At 39.4% G+C, this 26,408-nt stretch overlaps 1 protein-coding gene across 8 annotated transcripts in view; it reads right to left on the minus strand.

The window, feature by feature from the left end:
• KIF5B (kinesin family member 5B) overlaps positions 1–24,495 on the minus strand; it is a 68,550-nt gene extending 44,055 nt beyond the window's left edge. For 4 of the 8 annotated variants that reach the window (XM_043541442.1, XM_043541440.1, XM_043541441.1 and 1 more), the window contains exons 1-9: positions 23,936–24,429; positions 12,636–12,723; positions 10,042–10,115; positions 9,209–9,313; positions 8,683–8,731; positions 8,058–8,282; positions 6,191–6,315; positions 3,639–3,743; positions 3,012–3,157 (exon numbers count right to left, since the gene is read on the minus strand). In XM_043541442.1, the coding sequence (XP_043397377.1) occupies positions 3,012–3,157; positions 3,639–3,743; positions 6,191–6,315; positions 8,058–8,282; positions 8,683–8,731; positions 9,209–9,313; positions 10,042–10,115; positions 12,636–12,723; positions 23,936–24,061 (1,043 nt within the window). In that variant the 5' untranslated portion in view covers positions 24,062–24,429. Of the gene's footprint in view, positions 1–3,011; positions 3,158–3,638; positions 3,744–6,190; positions 6,316–8,057; positions 8,283–8,682; positions 8,732–9,208; positions 9,314–10,041; positions 10,116–12,635; positions 12,724–23,935 lie in introns of all 8 variants that reach the window. The other 4 variants (XM_037890955.2, XM_043541443.1, XM_037890956.2 and 1 more) reach the window with 2 other exon arrangements.
• Positions 24,496–26,408: the final 1,913 nt, after the last annotated feature.

Here is a 26,408-nt window from a genome sequence, read left to right on the forward strand (position 1 = left end):
CTAAACTCCAGCAAAATATACTTCTCACTTCCTGACAGTCTCTAGTATGCCTCATTCCTCAAAATTGATTGCTATCACATATACACCTCTACCCAGATATAACATGGTCTCACCAATAAGATGGTAAGATTTTTTGGTTCCCGAGGACAGCGTTATATCGGGGTAGGGAGAGGAACTGCTCCCCGCCCCAGCTCACCTCCGCTCCGCCTCCTCCCCTGAGCATGCTGTTGCCGCTCCACTTCTCCCTCCCTCCCCTCCAGGCTTGCCGTGCCAATCAAGCCTGGGAGGGAGGGAGAAGCGGAGCTGCAGCGCACTCATGGGAGGAGGCAGAGCAGAGGTGAGCTGGGGTGGGGGGGGGGGGGGGGAGCAAGTAAAGGGGGGGGTGCAGAGGAACCGCTTGCGGTAACACGAATTCGGATATAACGAGGCAAAGCAACCCCGCTCCCTGGAGCACTGCTTTACCATGTTATATCCGAATTCGCGTTATATTGGACCACATTATATCGGGGTAGAGGTGTACATACAATTTAGATTAAATCCACCAAAGGTAACTAAAAAGGAATGTTACTGTAAATTTTTAATTGATGCTGGTTACTCTGGAGACAGATTTTATATCTCTCTCTAAAATGGGTAAAAGCTCTCAGAAGGGCGTGAGAATTAATGTTACTAAAGCATTTCAAGATGCGAGTGAAAGACACTAAGTGTATGGCTTATGAAATGAGATGGTAGGAACGCGATACATTCACGTTTTATGAAGATGAATTATTGGGAGACCAACTTCTATAGAAATTACTTAGGTAACAGTTCAGAGGAGAGGAACCTGGGAAACTAAGGATGTTAAGCTCAAAACGTTGGTCTTTCAGATGAACTGCAGCAGCCATCTTACTCTCAGTTACTTAGTTTCCTTGATCTGGCAATCAGAAAACTTTTTGAATCACTCCACACAACAAATGCTTTCCATACTAAAATGTTTTCTCTGTAAGGCCAGCTGGAAACTTGATCCACTAAATTAATTCCTCGGATGGATGTGTTCTAAGTAAAACAATGGCTCAATAAAGAGGAGCAGATTAAGAAGAAAAGTCAACTCACTTTTCAGAGGATGGAATTATTAAATTGGCAGTTTAAAAACAGAGAATTAAAATCAGACAGAATAATAGTAGTGACGGGAGAACAGATTCATGTCAAAAATATCCAAATTCTTAGAGTTCCTAATAATAAAGAATGCCTGATTCCTTTGTTTTTTTGGAATAAAATGTTTCTCTATATTTTGGATTTAAATATAAAGTGAGCCTGTATTAGTAATTAAGTGTTAAAGAATTCTTACTGTAATGCACGTTACAGGAAACAGGCTAGAGAGCTCAATCAGCGCAACAATTTAAGATCTTGCCCAGAGGTAGAGAATTGTGCGTGCAGGCAGGGAATGAGTGGCACAGAGATGGCTCAAATAGTTCACAGTAGCTGGGTTCAAGAATCTGACCCTTCATTTCCATTTGAAAATGGTGTAACTAATGCACTGTAACCATTCAGATTATCTATAGTATGTTAGCAGTTATCGATTTTTCAATTGTTTACTTTGCACATAGTCTATTTCAATGGTTTTGTTGGCAGTTACATGCCCTTCCCCAGGGACTTGTAAGGGAACGTTTACCAGTAGCCACAACAGCAAAGTGAATCTGAAGAGGCAGAAATCAGGACTATGAAGCAAGTGTCTGTTTCCTTCTCTCTCCTTCTGCCTCCATATATCTTTGTCTATTTCCCCCCTTATTGTGTGTACATCCCACCTTACTTTCTGCCCTGAAGTTTGTTATCCCATCCATTGATCTCTTCTCCCCACCCCCAGGTCCAAACTCATGTCCCACATGCTCAAACCCTCATCCACATCCACCGGGTTTTACTGGACATCCAATAGTCAAAGACTTATCCCATCTAGGTGTTTACCCTGCACAGAAATGGAGTCCTCACTGCGTAGGGGAAACACCCACATAAGATGCCTATATCTATACACCCCCACCTGCTGGGATTCCTACCAGGGTATTGTTGCTGGATTTCGTTCAGGGACTAGCTGAACAGCATAGCTGAAATTTGAACCTCTCTTTCCTCAGCTGCCAGAAAGGAGATGCAGCGTTCTGTGTTCCCCCATTCAAAAGCCTGAAGAGGGCTTTGGTGTGGTCTTTGCTACTCTACCATTCACTTTTCTCATTTCTGAGTTTTCCTCCACCACAAATAGCTCCAGTGACAGCCTTTGCTACTGCTCAGTGCTTTGCTAAGCAGCAAAAGAGCAAGATCAACAATTCCCTGTTTCACTGAAGCACATAAAGGTAATGAATAGTAACAGCCCCCTCCTCCAAAAAATCCTCATACACTCTGGTCAGTATTTACACTGTAGCATGGTAAGAGCAGCTGCAGAAGCGAGCACTGGAACTCTGCAGTCTTAGGAAGACAGCACTAGATCAATCTTTTCTTCCATAAGGATGAGAAGCTTTATTTTAAATGAAAGTAAACTCTGCTGAAGAGGATGATATTGGTCCATGACACTCACAAAAAAGATTCCTACTTGCCATGATGAGTGGATTTTTCAAGCCCTGCTTAATGCTATTTTAGGCACACTACATAATCGGGCACTAAAATGCTTAGCAGTGTGTATACACGAGTTAAAGTGTTTATATTATATTTGATATAGGAACCGTAACCATCTGTAAATTTAAATTAAAAATTATTCTGCATTAGTGCCTTTCTGCACTGATCTTTTTGGTTTTTAAACAGAAAGAATGAAGTATTAATGCGTATATTTGAACATGCAGTCAGCAGTAGAATTTAAGAGCTCAACCTACTTGCTTGATAAGAGCAGACATCTTTTGCAGTTATCATTTCATCGAAGGCGTTTACTTACACCAATCTTACCAGATAAGATGCATGGGAGCGTAATAAAAAGTTGCTTGCACTTCATGACTTACAAGTCTTCAATGAGACAAATGTCTCTCCCGACTAGCATTTTTAAATTGTTTACTCACCTTTGACCAAACAAGAGCGTAGATTTAGTTTCAGACTCATTGTATGATGATGGAGAGCAGCAAATTACAATAGTGGTTCTGCAGTTACCACCCAATGAATCCTGAAGGATTCTGGTCATTTTACTGTCACGATATGGAACATAAGTCTGGAATGAATAAATGTATAGATTAGCATATGTTTGAAGGACTAAGTTAGAGTTGACAGACAACTATCTAGTTTGTTGGATAAGGATCTGCGCTCAATTCAGCTAAGCCAAATAAATTAGCAAGAAGATAATTTCTCTTCAGGTTCTTAAACAATGCCCAACACAGTGGTACAAGCACAAACCTTTCAAATAGAGAGTTATGTCCAAGCTTTTGTACTTTTAGGGTAAAGGAAACTTCCATTAAGATATTTAATATAAGCTTACATAATGTCAGAAGATTATTTAAAATTCTGCTTTACACAGCAAGAGACACTGTTGCACTTGCAATGTAGTGATACAATGGTTGAGATTTTTAAGGCAATGCATGGGGAGATGTGTAGTTAAATCCCATGCACCTTCTCGAAAATTTCAGCCCATAGTTCCTGGGCACTATTACATCTGTATTCTCTCTTTTTCTGGACTTAAAAAAAAATACACTTACACTGCTTTCAGCCAAAGCAGAAATGACATTTCCAAGAGCTGAGAGAGACTTGTTGATGTTCTTAGCTTCATCCAGCAGAGCACCTTCTGCTCCAGTTTTACTAACCTAAAAAAGATTGAGTAAATACAAGTAAACGTTCTAGAAAGCATTTTTCAGGTTCAGTGCTTATAAAAAAGCCTGAACAGCTTGCTCTTTTTTAAAACCAAGTGTCCCTGTAGCACCACTAACTGGTAGAGCCAGCTGGGAAAATGGATTCCCTTCCCTCACTCCACACCACCCGAAGAAAAATTCTGATTTTCCATCAAACAACAGAAGTTTTCAGCTCAAGACTAATCAGTTTTTCCAATGAAAATCAAAAATTTCCCAAGGAAAGCAGACACTTTCTGTGAAAAAATTAATTGAGTTGAAAACCCAATTTTGGTGAAAAGTCTGACCAACTGTACTCACCGGTCATTTAAAAAAAAGGATTGAATGCAAACAATTCATGCATAATGCTAAGACTGTGTCATGGTTATTTTTAGTAAAAGTTATGGACAAGTCACAGGCAATAACCAAAAGTCCCTGATTTTTTTTAAAAATAACTATGACAAAATGGGGAAAGAGGAGGGTCCAGCACCCACTGCTGCTGGGCCTCCAGGATTCCCCCTACCCTCAGTGACTGAGACTGTGGGATCCCCTTGTTCCCCCCCCGCAGCGGCCTGGAGATGTGGGGGTCTGCCCGTGCCACCGGGTTGCCCCGCTGGCTGACAGCTCCAGCTCTGCTACTCCGGGGCTGAAGCGAAAATGTCAGAGGTCCCTGGAAGCAGGGCTTTGGAGCAGAGCCTGCGGAGCAGCAGGTTTTTGCCTGGAGCTGGACCGGAGCCAGAGCACAGCTCCAAAGCCCTGCCTGGAAGTCACCAATTTCGTGACTTCCATTACCTCTGTGACAAAATCTTAACCTTATTCATGTGCAAAAGCTAAGAAATTCAAAGTTATGGACACCAATTAACCCAAAAGTCAATCAAATCAGGCAGGAAAGTTACCACCTTAAACAATAGGGAAAGCCGATATAGACCAGATTCAAAAACAGCCTCCGCCACAAAAAAAACCTCAGATACAAGTTCGACACTGAAAGTCTACAAGAGCAGAGGAGATTGCAGTGGAAAATTACTACAACCTGACTTCTCTCAGAAGGCACCTGAGGGTCATGGATAAAGATGGGAGAGACTGAAGAACAGGAAGCAAAAAGAAAAGGCGTACTTGTGGCACCTTAGAGACTAACCAATTTATTTGAGCTTAAGCTTTCGTGAGCTACAGCTCACTTCATCGGATGCATACTGTGGAAAGTGTAGAAGATCTTTTTATGCACACAAAGCATGAAAAAATATCTCCCCCCACCCCACTCTCCTGCTGGTAATAGCTTATCTAAAGTGATCCCTCTCCTTACAATGAGTATGATGATCAAGTTGGGCCATTTCCAGCACAAATCCAGTCCCCCCCCCCCACCCCCACCCCACTCTCCTACTGGTAATAGCGGTCACTTTAGATAAGCTATTACCAGCAGGAGAGTGGGTTGGGGGGGGAGGGGGGGAGAGGAGAGAGAAAACCTGGATTTGTGCTGGAAATTGTTTAGGTTAAGTTTATAGTGACCCTTGAAATACCAGTGTTATCTTACTTAGGATTTGGGTTGAGGTAATAAAAATAAAGAAAAACATGGCTAATCGGGTACCCACCAGGTGCAGGAAATAATTAGTTATATTAGTTTGTTTTGAAAATAAATGCTTACTCCTGTAACTAGGGAAAAATATGGCAAAGCGAGATGAGGAAACCTTGGAGAGAGCAGGTTTCAGCCCTGAACTGCTTCGTCTGATTTTAGTTAAGGTCCAAAAACCCACAGTGTATTTAAACGAAAGCTTTGTGCCTATCACTCATGCTACTATCCAAACTCAATTTAAACACCATAATTCACTCAGGCCTAATGCCTGGTGGTCTATAGGGGACAAGCAGAACCCCATAAATAGGGAGCTCACAGTACTGGCAGAGCGGTGCACAAGGTGACTCCACTTCATTCAGTGGAAATAAGGAAGAAATTTCCACATAACAGCCTTGTCTCAGAATTAAGGTTTCTCAAGTGCATTTCCAGTCAGCGTGATCACCAGTTAGGACAGTGTTAACACAAGCAACCACAACCTACACAATATCCACACTGACACCACCTTCACAACAAACTCCTTTCAATTCCAACATATAACCAATCACAACCCACACCTCCCATTTGTCATATCACACTTAAACAGGGACAATGAACTTAAATCTACTTTTTTCCATGTACAAAAAAAAAATCACTATAACTTTTACCAAATTCAAGCTTACCTATCAATAGGGAGCATATAAAACTAGCCTATACTGGAGTTTGGGTTTCACACATGAGCGCTGGAGTTGAAAAGAGTCATGAAGCTGACTGAGGAGTCAGAATTATAATTTGTGTATTCTTAGGAAGTGATATTTGAGCTCTACATTAAACAAGGTTCTGTATGTTCCTTTAGTTTTCAAATATATAAAGAAAAAGTTACCTTTTCACTACCTGCCAAGTCCACAAGGTAAAGTTTTCCACTCAGTTTCTGTTCTGTTTGAGTGTTTTCTTGTTTTACATTAATAAGGAAGATACTATGACTTCGAGAGCTGTGTTCATTCATATCTATAATGCAAATATTTAAGAATTTTCAAAATACTTGTTTATACAACAAATCTGCCCTGGGTAACAATTACTCTAATTTGACCTTAGCTGTACATTTAGTATACAACATGAACCTCTCACAGTGAATATCTCTAGAGATAGACAGCCTTACAGTAGTTTGTGATGAATACAGTGTATTTAAACGAAAGCAGGCAAATGAAGGGTCTATCCCATTTTATTCAATAGATTAAGTCAGCTTTTTTCCTACACATTTCTATTAATAAAATGTAAAGTATATTGACAGTTTACTAGTCTGGCCTTTTACTCTGAGCTTAAGTATTTTTGGAGTTTATTAGAAACACTAGAACATTTGTCACTTTTTTTCCCCAAAGCTGTTACATACTGACCCAACGTGTAGAGTTACCTTTAGAAACTATTTCATTTTTGTTATAAGATAATGATTTTTTTTCTTTATGCTTTAGAGCATAGGTAAGATGTGAAACACAAGTAAACTTTTAAAGACACACATTTCATATTGAATTAAAACAGTTCTTTGAGTTCAGTAACAGAAGTCTAAGCTGATTTACTTTGGAGGTGAAGAGGGAGAAGATGAGCCCCCTATTTAGTCTTCTGTCTAGCTCTGTGTCAGACAGAAACAACCCTAAATCCCCCACAGCCCTTTAAAGATGTGCGGGTAGCTACAAGAGAAGCTGAGGAAGTGTGAAGAAGGAATAGTCCCTTGTTCCCATCCATTGCTACTTCTCTGTTCCTCAGCCTTTAAATGCTGACCAGTCCTGGTTTCTGTTCCTTGCTGCCTCCAAAAAAAAAAAAAAAGTAACTGTGTTTGGCTTATCACTCCTCCAAAACACTCTCTTGATCAAAGGGAGGGCCAGAGCAGGCTTGGCCTCGATATTTGATTGCCTTCCTCAACCTTTTACTGATAAAGTAAGAACAGGCAGCAGGAACAGGAAATTTCCACCAAAAACAGCAGGTCCCAACGTTTTTCTGACGAAGTCCTCTGTGGATGAAAAGCTTGTCCATTCCCTTGGCCAAATGCTGCCATATTTTTTGTTTATATTCTCTTTCCTTCTGCCTCAGTTTTACCCTTTCTGTCCCCAATGTACCATTTTTTGTTTTTCCTCTTTTTGCCATCTCATTTTGTAGCTTCCTCTCCCTACGTCCCACTCAGAAGAAGGCTACATATTGCCTACAATGAGACAGTCCACTGACAGCTCCAAAGACACAAGGCACATACTTTTACAACTTAGTACGGTGCCATAGGACCAAAGACAGAAGCTTAGACCTATGGAATGCTGCCTAAATCTGCAGACAGATAAACATGGGTATCTCGTGATCAGCTTTGTTATAGGCCTCTGCAGTAGTAGAGACAAAAAACAGGTGGCTTCATGAGACACAAACTGCTTTACTTCCAGACACAGGAGTACATTCAAGGGGTGGGGGACATGGCACTGGGATTATGACCTTTCACTACTCCATGCTTGTACTCTGCCCCTACTCCAAGAGAGGGCATGCACCCTCAAGTTGAGTAACACTGTCCTAGAAACAGGAAGTTAGATGAAGGGGAGACAAACTAAATAGACCAAGATTGTTTTAATTTGTCTTAACCTACTCTTGCCGCAAGTGACACACTGAGGTGAGTTACACAGAAGTCAATCTTTCAAAAAACTAGAACCATTCACTTACATTCATAGTTTGGGCTTCTCTCATTTATAAAATCAATGAAAGGAAAAAAAACCACTTACTTGTAACTGCTACATGTCTGTTAGATTTTCCTTCATCTATAGTATCCATTACTTCATCCGGACTACATACAAAACGTTCAGTGCAGCCCTTTAAAAATTGACAAAACATAAATAAGTGATGTACATGGAGAAAAGATAGGTTAGTCAATAGCGTAACACTTATACTCACCTTTACATAAGGAACTCTGTTTTTGTCCTCGTGAACAGAAAGATTGGTCTTTGAAACTGGAAGAAGAAAAAAAAAAACTCTACAGATAAGATATTTCATTTGTTCAAAAGAATAATATGGTGAATGATCATATATATCCCGAGGGAAACAGAAACATTTCCCATGGTATTCTAACATCTGAACATGGTATTCTAACATCTGAACAAGGATTTACACAAAATGGCCATTAGAGAAACCCAAATGCTTTTATACAGATAATACATTATACAAAGAAAAGGCATAGCTATACTTAATTTTACAATTGTAAGGTTATGAAAGCCAACAAAAGACTACATTTATAGTTGCCATTTACAACATATCATTAATGTGCCACATAACTATCCTAATCTGGCAGTAAAGTTTCTTTACAGTCTAACAAGTTGCTATCCCCATCCTATATAAAGGGCACAGACTTACCATCTAAAAGATCTCTTATTTTATCCAAGTATATTTCAAAATATGACACCTAATAAAAAAGATACAGCATTAAAAACAGTAATTCATAGATTTTAGGCCAAAAGGGACCATTATAATAATTTAGTCTGACTTCCTGCCTAACACAGGAGACTTTATTCCTTCCAGTGACTCCTGCACCTAGCCCAAGAACTTGTGGTTGAACCAAAGCATCTCTATTAGAAAAACATCCAAGCTTAATTACGACTTCAAGTGATGGAGAATTTACCACAACCATTATCCAAGTTACCAAAGGATAACTGCCCTCACTGTTAAAGATTAGCATCTTATTGTCAATGAATTCCCTATTTATGAAAAAATAGGTATTCCCAACCTCTGGGCCCAACTGTCTTTGGATTCATATCTTCCAAATAAAATGGGAGACTTGTACATATACCAAAAACCCCAAAGATTTAACCATCAATTACTTTACTTTAAAATCAGATGCAACTTTTTGTTTCAATAGTACTTCTTAAACCAAACAATTTACCTTAATGTGGAACTCCAAATTTTCATCCATGGAGTAAATATAATTGAAGATATCTTGCACTATTCTTGGAATAATCCCCATCCCATCTGGATCATGAAGTGTTCCCTTTTGAGAAAAAAAAACTAAATGCAATATTCTTTATCAGTTATAATTCCATGAACACAACAGATTTCTAATACTCAAACACAGAAGTTGCAGTGGGGGAGATTTAGGTTGGATATTAGGAAAAACTTTTTCACTACGAGGGTGGTGAAACACTGGAATGCGTTACCTAGGGAGGTGGTGGAATCTCCTTCCCTAGAAGTTTTTAAGGTCAGGCTCGACAAAGCCCTGGCTGGGATGATTTAGTCAGGGATCGGTCCTGCTTTGAGCAGGGGGTTGGACTAGATGACCTCCTGAGGTCCCTTCCAACCCTGATATTCTATGATTCTATGAAGGAGTTGATTTTAGAATAGTAACTAGAAAGAAAATTTTTAAGAAGTCTTGCCAACCCATTTAGGACCAAGATTTGGTTAGGGTAAAAAATTACCCCAGGAATCTTTTAAATAATAAATTGAAGATAAAAAGCTGCTATTAATGGAATATTTAGTGTTTCTTATTCTGCTGCTGGAGGGCCAAATAAGGCTCCACAAATTAATTACTGCTATTCCCAGACTCATGGTAATAATGATGCCCAAAATACTGTATTACGATCAAGCCCACCAAGAAATTGTGGGGGAAGGGATGCCAGATGAACAGAGGAGACTGAGGACTTTTATTTCAAAAGGAGAAGGGTAAATAACTATGGAAAAAATGATAAAATGTTGTGAGAAAGTCCTTTTTAGATACCTTACCTCCATAGTGTGTGTTTTCCCAGATGATGTTTGTCCATAAGCAAATATTGTACCATTGTATCCCTCAAGTACATCTAACAAGAAAGAATTTATGCGTTAGTGTTCTTTTCCAAGCTAACTGCCTATGGAGAAGTTCGCAAGAAGATAATTGAGTGTTTAATGGACAAATAATCTAATTTAGGATTTTGACTCCAAATGAATTTTGACCATTACAAGGTGTTTCCACTATGAACACAAGTCTAATAAAACAGAATTGCATGTTGCTAGAGTAGAAGTTACATTAATAAATTAAAATGTAAACTAATGTATTACATAAAAGAGTTTCAGACTCAACATACAGACACTTTTAAAAGGTGAGCTGCAAAGGAAAAAAAATGGGCTTGTACCTTTTTGCTTCTTTTTAGTATATAAGACAGGGTGAAAGGCTTTTTTAAAAAGTTTACATTAGAAATTAGTGTCTTGTTTAGGCTGGAAAACTATGAGAACTGAAAAACTAGGAACACAAATACTGGGCTTCTGAGGACAGAGGAAGAAATCCTGCAACATGCTGTTACTGGATAACCAGCCCACCCAGAGAAACGTTCTTTCTAACTTCCAGTAGTTAAGAGGTTAGCTTATACCATAAACTTAAACGTTTGTATCCTTTCTAAAGCTAGGTTTTTTTTAAAGTATTGTGACTAATATATGTACATTTCAAATTTATTGTAATATTTATTGAACTGATATTCTTGTTATCCATATAAATGTCCAAACTTTTTTTAAGTCTCCTAGGTAACTTGCCTCAATGATTAATTCACTACCACAAGTTTATAATTTAATTGTGACTTTTGTGAAAAAAGAAATTCTTTTTATCAGTGTTGAATTTTCCAGTTTCATTAAATGGCGCCTTGTCCTCATGTTATGAGACAAACAGAAGTTCCTTATCTACCTCTCAATACTATTAACTACCTTATCCTTATCTACCTCTCAATACTATTAATTACCGTACTTGAGAGGAGACTAGTAAGGAGGAACAGGATGAAAGGGAGTAGTACCAATCTTTAAAACTCTTCATGACAGTTTACCCATCTCCTTAATCGCTCGTCTTCTGAACTCCCTCAAATAATGCAATATCTTTTTTTGTGAGGCGATAAGTACAAAGAACACTGCAGTCCAGGTTAGAACACACTATTTATACAATTGACATAATACTTCTGTACTATTCATCCCGTTGTTCCTTATGCCTCCTAACTTTATTTGCTTTTTAGACAATTGCTGCATATTGAGCTTAAGTCTTAACTTTGCTGTCCACACTTAGGAAATTCATAAGTTTTTACAGTTAATTTAGAACCTTGAAAGGTGTATGATTAGTTCAAATTCTCTCCCCCAATGCTCATTATTTTGCATTTGTTAACAATTAATTTCATCTGCCACCATGTTATGCATTTACCTAGCTTGGTAAGGATCCTCTGAAGTTTCCCAGTCTTTTGCAGTCTTGCTCAAGTAATTTGTATCTGCAAGTTTAAATACCAAACTGCTCATCCCCTTTTAAAATCATTAATGCATTCAAAACGAGTGCTACTACAGACCCTTATAGCAACTCACTGCTAAACTTCTGCTATGATGAAAATTTAACATTTATTTCTCTGTTTTATCTCTTAGCCAGCTTCTGATCCTTGCCAGTAAATTGCCTATTACCCCAAGACTAAATTTTTTTTCTTTCATAATTTGTGAAGGTTTGGTTAAAAGCCTTGTGAAAGCCCAAATAATTTATATCAACTGGGATGCCTTTTCTTTACCCAATATTTTACTGACCTGTTCAAGGGATTCTACTACAAGTAGTAAGGCAAGATTTTATTCTGCAAATGATGAACTGGTTAGAACTATCACATGATGATTTTCTAGGTGTTTTATAATTCTATTTTAAAAGTATTGCCTCAACCAAATTTTAATATATTCAAGGACAGAGATTCTGTACTCTTTAAGATGCATAAGCATTGAGGCAGGAGTTCTATCTGCAGAAGATCTTCACTATAGTTGACTAAAGTTCTCTTTATACAACTAAGATGATCTCAAACTCTTACTTAGCTATGTATTATACAAGCTTAGAAAAACATTGCATATGCTTAATTTTTGAAGGTTTATACTAATCAAGACTTTTTCCTGGAACAGGTATTTCCATAGCACAGTCTATTCTTATGCCATATTTCAACCCATTGATTTTGGCTGCAATTTTTTTTAAGAATCTCGAGCATCATTTTAAAATAGAAAAGTTATATTTTCCTATCTTTTTACTTAAGAAAAACTTTTCCCCTATAATTGTCCAAGAGAGAATTTTAATGGAAGAGACCTGGCCTGAAAGATTGCAACCTGACAAGAACAACATTTCAAACAGTTATGAACTGAATACATGGGTTCAGAATTGATGTCATTCATCAACTTTAACTGTAGTGATTGCTGCCACTCCTGCTATAATTCATGCTGTTTCTTTTAGATACAGTTTTTGGTGGAAAGATGGGTAGGAAGAGGAGAGATGGAACTACATCACAATTTTCAACAGTAAAAGCCACTTAATAGTCTATTGATGGCTTCCTTATTGTCAAGTTCTTCCTTACCTTTTACAATTTTTTTAGCACAATCATTGTATACTTGTTCCTGCGATGTACTTGACTGGAATACATGGTCAAACACATACGGCTTGGACTGAAAAGACAAGAAGATTAAAAAATCCCAGTCACAGAAAGTAAAACTGAACATTTTTCAAATTTGAACTGTACATATTAATAGCCTGCTTCTACAGCGTCTTTTTGCTTTTGTTTGTACACTTGAAGCCTTCAATAAGAGGAACTGATTTATACACAAGTTACCAGAGTGAAAGATGAGCACATACGAATGAAGCCTTGAACTAAACATATCTGCAGCCTGAAACCAGCCTAAACAGTTTTTCAAAAGAACTTTCACCATAAGTATGACCCAGTCTCACTTAATTACAGTTTGGCAACAAGTCAGTTCATTTTAAGTTTTCACACAAATCTTAAACCAAAATGCTCAGGTTAGTCCTGTACACCCAAGAACATTTCTTCCTCTGGGAAAAGGACTAGATGGTTATTAATTCAGGATTCTGATAGATGAGATCCCTCTTGAAAGAGTAGTAGTGTTCTAGAGGAAGTACGCCAAGAAACTACAGTGCTTAATAGGCAGAAGCCAAACCTGAGGTAGCTGAAGTCTACGCTGGAAAAGCAGACTGCTGCCTATATTTTATTCTCTGGATGGAAGGAAATATTCAAGCTGTTGAAGTACTGAATTCTACTTAAGTGTTTCAGTTAGTGCAGACTTAGTTTTGGACTTAGCAGGCTCTTGGAGGTGTCCATTACTAATACTTTGGATATTCTGGTGACTACATGCTGATCTGACTAAAGAGACAATGTAGTATTATGTCACTGAGGTAGAGTATGTCACTATCCCCTTTTTCTGGATTATGCTGCTACCACTCCCATCATCTGAGTGACTACTCAGACACTCATAACCACTCCCATCGGGATGGTAGATGCATTATGATGAAAGCAATTTTGTGTTTTGGGACGGGATTTCCCAAAGCACTTAAGTGATTTAGGACACAAGATCCAGGGATCTTCATCAAATCATTTAGGTGCTTTTGGAAATCCCACCCATGATCTATGCTAGTTTCTTTTAATACAGTCTAAGAAGTTTATCCCAGCCAAACTAAAACTGGGATGGACACTTATTAGCAAGACAGATTCCTTCTTTAACATTTACTATCAGTCTTGAGGTGAGGCTGAAGTTTCAATAAGCACATCTATAAAATTAGCCACTGAATAAAGGATACAGCTATAGACAGCCATTTCCTCAATCTTCCTGTAGTGACTTTAATAAAAGGAATATTAGCAGGCATATCTGGTATTGTGTGTGTTGCAGGCCAACTCATTATAACTCACAGGTAACATCTGTCTAATATGCACAAGTCTGCATGCACTACTTCATATAAACATCCCTATTGCTGGATCACGTTGCCCCCATTATCACCTTTTGTACCATATCTACGCTATTCATATTGTGTCCAATAACATCCTAAACAAAATTTATGGTGTACTATTGATGTGGCTGGTATTCCTTCAGGTTTAGATGCAATTTGAAACTTCCTCCAAATTATTTTTCCACTTTAAAAAAATTTATATTCATGAATACACTATTCCAAGTCAGTACATTTTTGAGAAAGTCTTAAGTGACTATCAACTGATTTTGGAGACTCTCTCTACAGGGATTAAGTCAAGCAGGTCATTGCTCTTAAAACATTACATCTTGCAGTAATCCATATCTATCTTTAACAGTTAAAAGACTGTTTAACTCATCCAGTGTTTTTTCTTCACGTAAATGGTCAAAGTACCCGATTCCTGATGTTTCCAGTACAATGTTTTGTTAATTTTTAGCTTTTTATTTCCTCACATGGGAAAATGAAAATAGAGCTATAAAACAAAGCTGTAAGCTGCATAAGAAATTTCCACAATTCTTTGTTAACTAGTGGATAGATAGGTTAGTGATGTTGTCCAAAACAATCAAACTGCTATATTTTATTTTGATTTAATGCCGAGTCCTACAGGAATTTCTTAAACATCACATTCAGTGTGCCCGTAACATATTTTAGTTTCAATCAAAACAATTTATTCAATCAAATTAAACTTCATGTTAGTTTAACTTTTTTGAGCTCTTTAGAGAGACAAGGTGGGTGAGGTAATATCTTTTACTGCACCAATTTCTGTTGGTAAGAGAGACAAGCTTCTCTGAAAATCAGTTTTTTAACATTCTTCCCCACATTGTAAGGTATAAAATTTATCTCCATTAACAAACAGTAGGGAGGGAGGTTGAATTTACTAACTCTACTTAAAATAATTTAGCTATATCATGCCTTTATAATTCTCCTTTAAGCTGCCACTGAGATAGTACTATGAAAGGGCAGAGCTTAGAGAAAAAAAAACAAATTTTCTTCCCACTCCTTTTGATTTATAGGATTACTCACTGTACGTACTACGCTTTGTTGAATTTTATGGATTAGTTAAAGGACTTCTCTCTCAAACAATGAATCCCTTATTTGAATTAATCTAAATATAAAAGTTTATACATCACAAATTTCAGGAACCCTTGACAGACTGACTTCCTCCAGAACACAGTTCCCTGTAACAAATTTACTAAATCTACCAGAATCCCCATTCTCATTACTGACCAGGAAGGTGGCGGTCTTAGTGGCATGCCCTGAAAGTTGAGTGATTACAGACCAAACCAGGAATGCAAATTCCAAAGGTTCAGTGCCCTAACAGAATAGTCTGCCTGTAATCCACTCCCTCCCATCACACTTTACACCAATGAGGCTCTAGCTCAAGCATCTCCACTGATCTATATTTGTCAAACAACTGTTTTTAATTTTAAAACAATATTTCAATGCCAAAATAAGCAGAGGTGATAAAGAACAGCTTTGCCTAGACCTGTGACTGATTTTAAAAGAACTACATATACACCTATCACAAAAAACAGTCTGAAAGATTGTTGTGTAATTCCAAACATGTTTCACTTATTTGGCATCTGCAATATCAATTCTAGCTGTTTTCCAGTGGCCTACTTTCTCACAGAAGGACAACCAAATTTCTAAAAAAAATCTTCAGAAAAAAAAAATCAGTATGTCTTTATACATTATGAAGAAACATAACCCTATTTTTCAGTGCCCAGATCACACCATTATTGTGGCACAGATTTCCCTCACTTCGCCACAAATACCTTAGCTGCATCAAGAGGCTATGACTGAAAACTTTCTGAGGAAAGGTACAGAATCAGGCCTTGCTCTGGATTGCAGTTTTTGGGTATTACCATAAGTGACAAAAAACAAGCTGAACCATCACATACTCTATACGTTGGGTGTAATAACCCTTGTGTTTTGGGATACAGATATCCTTTTGACTAGGAATCAGACTCACAATTGCTCAGTAAAAATATTTCACTTAACATTGCAAATTAAGCCTATAGGTTGCCTATTCATTTGTGTGCCAAATCCCTATTTTCCAGTCTCCCCAGAGCCCGCAGACCCGGAGTTAAACATCCAGATTCACCTCTTTCCCAGAGTTTGGCTGTACTGGAAACAAACATTACCCCATAAGACATCAGCCTAAGCTTCCTCCTTGGCTGCTTCTGTGGTGTCACTCTATGAACCTTCTCTAAATGAACCTAAATCAGTCTGTCTCAAAGCAACATTCCAAGCCCTTGTTGAAGCTAACTTGCAGCCACCTGCCAGCATGACCCAGCAGTAGTTACTCAAATCTTGATGGAAGTTTTTTTTTTTTTTAAAAACAGACTTTGACACAGTATCTTTTTGTTATCATAATTAATGGCCAGTTTAGCTGTACTGGGCAACAGTTTTCAGTATTAGCCTACATTCAAATATATTCGAAACAACTGAAATGTACAAAACTTTGCTCTTCACAGATGTCCGCTGGCAAGTCATCATCTCTCAATGTCTTGTTCATAGAAGACAATTCTGTTACTCTTAATGAGACAGAATAACCTCTAACTTCAGGTTATCCTCAGAAGTACAGAAAATAAATTGTATAAAAGTATTAAGTGTTTATTTCTATTGCACTCATACTCTGTAGTTTTAAAGTTTACTGTAAGATTTTCAGAGTCCATCCATAACAATGTGTGGCTTGGATCATCTTGTTTTCTGATCCTTAATACCTGGAATAGTCTTTTCATTATTGATACTATAAGATGAGCAGCCAGTAACGTTCCATTTCTGTATCACAACGTATACAATGCTTTTAACTCTAAAGCATATTCTTTTTGCTAATGTAATCATTTTAGAAACCCATTCTGTCTGACACTGTAGCCGGCTTATTCTTGGCATGACGAGCACAAGACAGTTTATAAAAGATTGAGGTATAAAAAAACCCAGCTTTTCTCCCAATGCAAAACAGTATGACGCAGTATTGCTATCACCATTTTTGCCCATAAAAATATACAAAAAATGTAAAACTTTAGGTCTAAGTAAAGATTCTTAGGATGGAACTATCTGAAAGGGGGTTCCAAAGAGGACTGTTCTCAGTGGCAGCAGATGACAGAACGAGGAGTAATGGTCTCAAGTTGCAGTGGGGGAGGTTTAGGTTGGATATTTGGAACAAAATTTTCACTAGGAGGATGGTGAAACACTGGAATGCGTTACCTAGGGAGCTGGTGGAATCTCCTTCCTTTGAAGTTTTTAAGGTCAGGCTTGACAAAGCCCTTGCTGGGATGATTTAGTTGGGGATTGGTCCTGCTTTGAGCAGGGGGTTGGACTAGATGACCGCCCGAGGTCCCTTTCAACCCCAATATTCTATGATTCGAAGAAATCCCAAACGGAGTGATTTTAGCAAAACTTATCCCTTTTTTTCCCCCATTAATTTGAGAGCACATTTATTTTCCATTCCCAACCCTCTTTCCCAGTTTGGAACATAATGTACTATTGCTCTGTCAGTGCCAGAGTTCAAAGTAGCAAAAAAGACAGACAAGCAGAGTCCCAGCATAGTATTCTGCTTCTAGGAAGAAAAATTATGCTTTTCAATTGGGGTGCATGAGGAGAAGAAGATGCATGTAGAACTGATTTTCTGTAACTGTAGAGGGTGCAGGGTATGTCATTGGACCTTAGTTTTCCAGTCCTCCATTCTTATTTTTTCTGTGTTAAGATTGTAACTTGAGTGCTTCCTTACTTGCTTACATAATATATCATATATAAGGCTCTGTGTACTCTGCAACCTGCAGGGATAGAGTTCTGCAGCATTTCCTTTGCCAGAGGATAAATGGGAAAATACTATCAGTCTCCATTTTATGATGGCCCCATATTCAGTTTCAATACGAGAAGTTTTTGTAATGAAAATACATAAATGCAGCTGGGAAGATGTTAGGGAAAGCTGGAGATTCTAGCAGATGAGTGGGGAACAGCTGGAATTTTAGCATTCAAGCAGACCTGGGACTATCGCTCTAGCTGGATGTTTGTTCTAAAGGGATCAACAGTGAAATAGTTAACAATGCTGACATTTAAAGTGTCTTTAGGTTTTAGAATGAACACCACACTTGAGATGAACAGAGATTATTACTAAAATGATATAGCACAGCAGCAGTACATTATAATTCCTTCAGTATTGAAACAAGTCTTCTAGCCATACATGTCTGCACTATTACAGAGTTTGTCAAAGCCATATGCTTTGAGAAACTGTTGTACTTCTCCTAAGTGATCAAGGCTCAGCAAAATATTAAACTAACCACCACCACTGAAAAAATCCAAATACTTCAGCTATAGGTAAGAGTACAGCTTCTAACATATGCAGTCATTTTCCATATGAGGTCAGATTATAATATTAATGTGAGTACTTTTACAAGTATGGAAGTGGTTTTTTCCTTCTAAAATACAAAATAGCATACCATCATCCTACTTCTGCTGTTTTGTGTAAGTGTCTCACTTCTTGCATGCCCTACCCTCTTTCAGTGTTCCATATGAATTACTTTTTCTTTCTGAATATTGCTTTCCTGCTGCCAAGATGATGAAGTCAGTAGAAGAAAGTGATCTTCACTAGTCTGGTTCTGCAAGAAAGTGACAGAGCCAAACCTTTCTTTAACTTAATATACAAAACCAGTTTTAAAGAAGTATATTCTTTAAACTTAAAGCCAGGTATATTTAGATATTCAGGGCAGGGACCAGGCCTTGCACGTTAAGGATACTACCCAGTTAATTAGAAAATACACTGAGGCAGTCAGAGATCTTCAAAAAAACAGAAAAAGATGGGAGTGCTCTCTACATTACCGAATATAGGCATTTGAAGGAAAAATAGGACACTGCTTATTTGTATGTCAATACCCAGACTGCTCTTCCAGATCTCAATTCAGACTTAAGCAATTGTGAACAGTCTGAAAGGTCTGGGTGTGACTGAGTACACTAGTTTATTTTTTGTTTTTGGGGGGCAGAAACAATCACAAGACAAGAAAGAGCACATATACAGGTACTAAAAGTGATAATGCTCTCTGCTTGCAAACAGTTTCAAGTGTAAAAAAATAAAGGTCAAAACCACATACATATGAATATGCTGGTTTCTCTCTTCATGTGACCTTTTCAGTAAGCACTCCCCATAACTTACATTGAACACTGAAGAAATATAAATTTGTGGGTAACTCCAACAGGGACTTATAAAAACATGTTCACTGCAGTTGTGTTAGGGTTCAGCTTGCCTTGCAGACATTCTTAAACAAAAAGGCATTATAATGAATTCAGCATTAAAGAACCCAGTTTTCTCAGCATTCATGCTGTAAATATTTCAATAGAGTCATTAGCTGGAAAAGGCTTTACTATTTTAAAAGCACGATAACTTAAAAATATCAATTTGAAAATTATGCTGCTGCTGCAATCATCAAGGAAATATCATCAGTAAGACATTAGTCATGTTTAGACAAGATTAAGTTGCCTCGAGTTAGGTGTCATAATGCTTATCATAGCCTGGTCCACACTTGAAAGCTTTACCAACAACTCACCTCTGTCGGCACAGCCCAAACCCCATAATTTGTCCTTGTCTACACACACTATCATCATTGTGCTTGCTAACTTGTTAAAAATAAAATTAAAGCACAATTCACTTTCCTAGCAAAGAGAGGAGGAGCTGTGCTAGGACTAAATTGCATAACAACATTTAGGGGGCACAGCTATTTCCACAGCCTAGTTCCAGACACTCCCAGTGCTCCTCACAGAATGCCATGTTTAAACATGAAGATACTCTACCTACAATAATTACAACACTTAATGTTACTATAAACTGTAGGAATACAGAATTTAGTTGGTTTTTTTTTTTTAAGTTAACTTTTGTATTTGACCAGTGAATATATTGTCAGTTTCACTATCTCCCTCTACAGTCAGTTCATCCCTCAATGAAAAAAATGCCTCTAATTATTTAAAGGAGATCAGAAAAAACCCTATTTTTTTTTAAGAAATTTGTGTTCTGAATTTTTAAAAATCAGAGGGTGTTTTAACAAACTAGCTTTTTTTTTTTTTTAATGTAGTCAATTTAAAAAGAGGTTAGGCTGACAAATTTTTCTAGCACCAAAGCAAAAATATCTTGAGCAAATCCCCAGTGTTAACAGTACTTGAAGGAATAGAATAATACCCACCCAACCTCCAAAGAACTGGAGTCACAATGAAAACATATCTTTATACTGCTATAACAAAAATGTTACATGCATACAAGTCCACATACTGTCTTAATGATGTGCATTTGTTTTTGTTTTGTTTTTTTTAAACACACGAATTCATCAGGAAGAACAGCTAGAAAAGATTCCCCTGAAAATTAACTATTTCTAAAATGAAAAAGACTTGCTTGGAATTACAATTCAAAGCCCAAGAGATATGGCCTCATGCAAGAACAATTAAGGAGCTACATCTTTCTTATAGCTATTGTTCTTCAAAACAAAATAATACTGCATCTCAACCACAAATTGCTGTGAAATACGTAACAACTACAATAAATCGTTTCTCTAAAAGACAGGAGAGGGAAAATACTCACTTGTCCAGGATAACAAGCATGCCTGTAGATGTATGGATGCCCAGGAAAAAGAAAACTATTGCTGCTTTCCCCAGAAAGGAAGAGGAAGTCAAGGAACGCATGTGTATGGTTAGAGTAGGACAAACGCGCAGAAGAGTACTGGGAGCATCTCTGCTCCCACTCTGTTTCCTATCTTATTTCCAGTCTTGCCCTTCTCCCAGCCAATAGGGACAACTCTCCCAAATGTTACTGGGTAGGTAAGAGGCAAGCTTCTCCATATTTCAGCATGGACCTGCAGAGGCAGAGTTGTAAGTACCATGGGCCAATCAAGAGGGTGTAGCCTCTCCTCGAGTGAGGAGGCTGTGAAGAGAATCCTAGCCCAACTTACTGAAAAGAAGAGCTTGGCAGGCAGCTACCACTATATACAGTGGTGAAGAGAAGCCCGATAAGATATGCATGAAAAGGAGAGGGAAACGGATATACAGTACTCTGCATGGAAATAACTGAGGAATGGCTTTAGGAACGCTATTTCAGACAAGATATTTCAAACAGGCTAGCTGGTTAAGTGTTCAGGCTACCAGGGATCAGTGAAGCTTTGCAAAACCTAACTAACTCATCCTTGGAGATAAACTGAATGGTTATGAAAGGTGCAAGTTTGACAGTCCCGGAGAATTAGGACTTCAATTTTATTTAGTAATCAGAGGATGTGATTTTGAGTTTGGGAATCTTGCCATATATCAGGAGTAAAAATGCTTTATGTTACTGGAATGATGGGAATTCCAGCATATTCACTGTAAACAGCATTTGTTTACAGTCCCAATGGTTGGAATATCATGAGACAGGACTTAAAAGACTGTCAGTGGTACCTCAACCTATCAGTGCTTTCCTGGGCACTGGTCCAAGGCTGAAAATAGCAAGTCCTGGACCTAAGGCTACTGAATGTTTTACATTTGGCCTTCACTATTGCAGAGGAATACAGTTAATAAAAAAGTCATTACAATGCATGTTAATTCCCTACTAATTCTGTCTATTTCAAGCTCCATGTGGTCTCTAAGAAGGACTAGTTTGCCTCACACTGACTTAGTGAGTCTCCACACCACTTCATCCTTCAGATGTTACTTTGAAATCTTACTAGAAAAGCAAAGCTCGCACCACTGTGATATTTTCTTTACTACTCAGGGAAAATTCTAGCTTTTCCATTAGTGGTAAAATGTAGCAATAAGAAAACATTCAATCATTTTTTTACATTTGTAAAAACTGACTATCTTGGAGTTCTTGTGGAAGATCCTACACAGTCTACACCACAATGATAATGTTTCTCAATGTCCACTCCAAAATTACCGCACTTTTATCATTTGAAACCTAAACCATGGATCCTCCTAATGAACTTCAAGCCCCTGCCCCATTAGCAATGATTGCACTTTGGCCCAAAAGGTAGTTGCCAGAAGGTGAGAGAGTGGGAATGGAAGAGAATTTATCACCTAGAAAATCTGATACATCTCAAGAACGGACTTTACAGCCTTTGATTTCAGATGGGGCACATGGTGCTCCTATGAATGGATACTCAGGACCAACCATGAAAGTGAGCATATTTACTTCTAATAGTGACATCAGTTTTGTCATATTCCGTATTTGTTAACAGTCTAGATAAATGATGGGCAAGTTTCTGTGTAACTGTGAGAATTAATGCAGTCTGCTGCACCAATCTCTGAAATGAGGTCTTGAATGGCCCAATACCAGCTAATTTCACAAGCATTTTGTTGGCTTTTCCGTGGCCTACTTACTACTGATCTGATCTGAATTTATACCAGAAACAGCAAAAGGTTCCATATTCCATTAGCAATCCATTTGTTTTCTAAAACTGAATTTAAGTAGAAGAGAAGTAATACTTTAAAGCCTTGTGCTATAAATATGAAGCTAACAGAAGCTTTATTTACTGTTACACATTTGTTCCACTTCCAAGTTAAGCTGCTATGAATAGATATGTTTAATTTGGGTTGCTTCAAGAAGAAAATAGTGTACAGAACCTAAAATCTAAAGTATTAGCAAGGTAAATTTTAAAGTATATTCCTCATTTCCTCTCTAAATTTGCAATTGTGCCACTGTGTGACAAATTCTTCATCTGAATGTGTAGATTAAGAATGAGTACAAGTGAGAGATAATTACAGAAAAAAAATCTTTACCAACAAATACAAATGATACGAGAGAAGACTGTTACTGTAACTATATTCTAGCTCTCCACTCAATAACTCACTCTACAGCAGCTGCATTGCAAACTGGCACTGCTAGAATGATCTTTTCCAGGGCACCAACAAGATCTCTTCACAGCAGGCCTCTATTCTACAGAAAGTGATTTTTATTAAATTGCAAGCAAATATGTGTGATGAACCACAAAGACATAAGCAGGCTCAATTTATTTTGCTGGACAAAGTATTAGTCACTAGCCCACTGGTTGATGTACTGATCACAAAAGCCACTCAACAGATTTTCTTTTGCCAAAACTATTCAGTGGACAAATTACTCTGGTAACTTCTTTCTTAGACATTACTAATGCAGACATTAGTTGCCAAACTCATTAGGTTACACAAAAGAAGCCTAGATCTTTTGCCCATTTTCTCTCTCTTCCCATACACCTATTTCTAGGATGTCTGTTCTTTATTTTAAAATTTCACTACTGTATTCACAAAACCACTATCAATAATATCCAGAAAACAGAAGAATGGAAAGCTCAATATCTGGGGCGCTCTATTCTCCTGAGTCACCCTGCTTATTTTGTACCCTAGTTCAGTGCAAACTTCCTCAGACCGATTAGTAAAGAAAGATATGAATTGGAAAATTACTACTGGTCAGTAACGAACAATCCAAATCCATTAATGGCACACACACACTGCTGTATATACCATTTTCCTCCACACATAAGAGCTGTTTCTCTATGTCTCTCAGGTGGCCTGGAGGAGGGCACTCATTGCAGCACTGATCTGCGATAAAGCACCACAACTTTCGTATGCACAGTGTATGAAATGTGCACGACGGTCCCACCTCAAATTCAAAACTGCCTCTTAAAGCCATGCCCAAAGTTTCGAGTGCTGTTTGACTAAGCCTCTGCAAGAGGCCTGCTAGGCAGGGAGTCTTTGATTGGGTGGCAGCTTTATGTAGTACCTGTACTCCGCCCGGCCAAGTCAACCCCTGTGCCTGCCCTGCTCCCTCCTCTGCCCGGTCATGCCCCCACGAAGCCCGGCTGCTCCCCTCGCCTGGCCCCCTCCGCTCTCGCTCAGCTCTTCTCCGACTTTTGTCTCTCCCCTTCGTACCGCGCCCATCCCCGTGGTATCCGGCCCCCTCCCCAGCCCGGCGCTCACCGCGATGATAACGGTGTCCTCTCCCTGGAACTTGGCGACATACTTGTCGCCGCGGGTCACCTCGGAGTCGTTGAGAGGCCTGAAGCGACACATCACTTTGATGTTACATTCCGCCGGGTCCGCCATCTTAGGCCAAAGCCGCCGCCTTCGGGGCGCTCAGCCCAGCCGCCGCCGCCGCCACCTCCACGCCGCCCGCTCCGGAGTCCTGCGAGCGGCCGCCGCCGGCAGAGCAGCGCCTCACTCAGCGGAGGGGCGAGGGGAAGGGCTCCTCCCTGGCCGCCGCCGCTGCCGCCTCCTGCTCTCACTTCCTCCCCAATATGGCAGCCATGGCGGCGCCTGCAGCCGGCGAGTCCAGACCCTCCCCTCCTCGAGCAGAGGCGGTGCCGACAGCAGGGCAGGGAGGGGGTGACGTCACCCTCCGCAGAGAACACCTACCCCGCCGCCTCAGACTCACTGCGCAGGCGCGCATCGAGGACAGCGGCCGCTACCACCGAAGGGCTCGTTTGCGCAGGCGCGCACTAGGTTGGGCGCCCAGAAGGAAACATGGCCACCCGCAGACTCAAGAATTTCCTGCGCAGGCGCACAAATGGGGTTTAGGCCATGTTGTAGCGCAGGCGCAGTGATTGGGTCAAGGGGGCAGATGAGAGGTGGGGGTGTGAACAGCATGATGGAAAGACGCGGCAGCCGAGGGCTCCCAGCCCTCCTTTCAGGCAGGGGCGGAGCTACAGGGATGCCGCCAAGGGCTCATTTACAAGGCTCTGTGCCTGTCAGGGCCATCACCACTGGAGGTGGTCAGCCCCTGGGTTCTTCCCCCCAGCAGTCACCCTGTTTTCAAAATACGTAAACTGGGGCAGTTTTGTGGCATCGTGTTTTAGCATCACAAAATCATCATTAACCATGGCTGTGATAGGTTTCAGAGTAACAGCTGTGCTAGTCTGTATTCGCAAAAGGAAAAGGAGTACTTGTATGCATCCGATGAAGTGAGGTGTAGCTCACAAAAGCTTATGCTCAAATAAATTGGTTAGTCTCTAAGGTGCCACAAGTACTCCTTTTCTTCATGGCTGTGATATATCACAGATCCACCCAGCTATACCGCGGGCATCTGTATGAAACTGCTCATGAAGCACTGGGCGATGGTGTCACATGCATAGTCCGTGTGGTTTCCTATCTGTTTAAAAATCATGTCCACGTGAAATTGTAATCGGAAGCCATGTGCAGCTCCTGGATAAAGCCCTATGGCTCTGGCAACCACAGATGAGAGGTAGGGAGGGAGCACCAGGCCCCTACATATTTTCATCAACTGCCCTGGGAGGGGCCAGAACAGGAACTTTACACAGAATAGACCAGGCCATCACTTTTCAGGCTCACTGCAATGTTGTCACCTGATAAGTAATGACAGGCTTTGCCTTGAACAATGATTGGCACAAAACACACTACACATTGAAAGTAAAATGAGTGTACAAAGCATTTCATATAGGTATTTGGGGTACCATATATAAGGTAACATAAGAACGGCCATACTGGGTCAGACCAAAGGTCCATCTAGCCCAGTATCCTGTCTTCCGGCAGTGGCCAATGCCAGGTGCCCCAGAGGGACTGAACAAAACAGGTAATCATCAAGTGATCCATTCCCTGTTACCCATTCCCAGTATCTGGCAAAAAGAGGCTAGCGACACCACCCCTGACGATCCTGACTAATAGCCATTGATAGACCTATTCTCCATGTATTTATCTAGTTCTTTTTTGGACCCTGTTATAGTCTTGGCCTTCACAACATCCTCTGGCAGGGAGTTTCACAGGTCAACTGTGCATTGTGTGAAAAAATACTTCCTTTTGTTTGTTTTAAACCTGCTGCCTATTAATTTCATTTGGTGACTCCTTATTCTTGTGGTATGAGAAGGAATAAATAACACTTCCTTCTTTACTTTCTCCACACTAGTCATGGTTTTATAGACCTTTATCATATCCGCCCTTAGTCATCTCTTTTCCAAGCTGAAAAGTCCCAGTCCCTTTAAACCCTAGTCAATTCAAACCCATTGGTTTTGTCCAGTTTAGGTCAAGCTTACCTAACATCTTTCATTTTGTTTTGTCAAAGCAGTGGCAGGGATGTTGGTGAGAACTATTGAATATCCAAGCTCATCACCTTGTTGTTCTGCCTTTGTGCTCCTGGGCTGGAAGAGAAGACACCCTCCCCCCCATCAACTGACTCATCAATTGGTTTCAAGGCTGTAACAATTTTCAGAGAGAAAGTTAAAATTTAATGAAGTTTTAAATGTAATTGAAACACAATTAAATCCTTCAGTGTGGAGGCTCTCAAGGGGTGGTTTCAAGCGGGTTTTACCACCATGCTGGTTTAAATTCAGATATACTATGAGCTTTTTCCACTGCTGGAGATTGAATCCAAGTACAAATTTACTTCTCTGTTCAGTTTAGTCTGCTCATGTTCAGAGATTACCAGCCCACAAAATAGAAA

The sequence above is a fragment of the Chelonia mydas genome, chromosome 2 (genome assembly GCF_015237465.2).
Source record: "Chelonia mydas isolate rCheMyd1 chromosome 2, rCheMyd1.pri.v2, whole genome shotgun sequence".
NCBI lineage: Eukaryota > Metazoa > Chordata > Testudines > Cheloniidae > Chelonia > Chelonia mydas.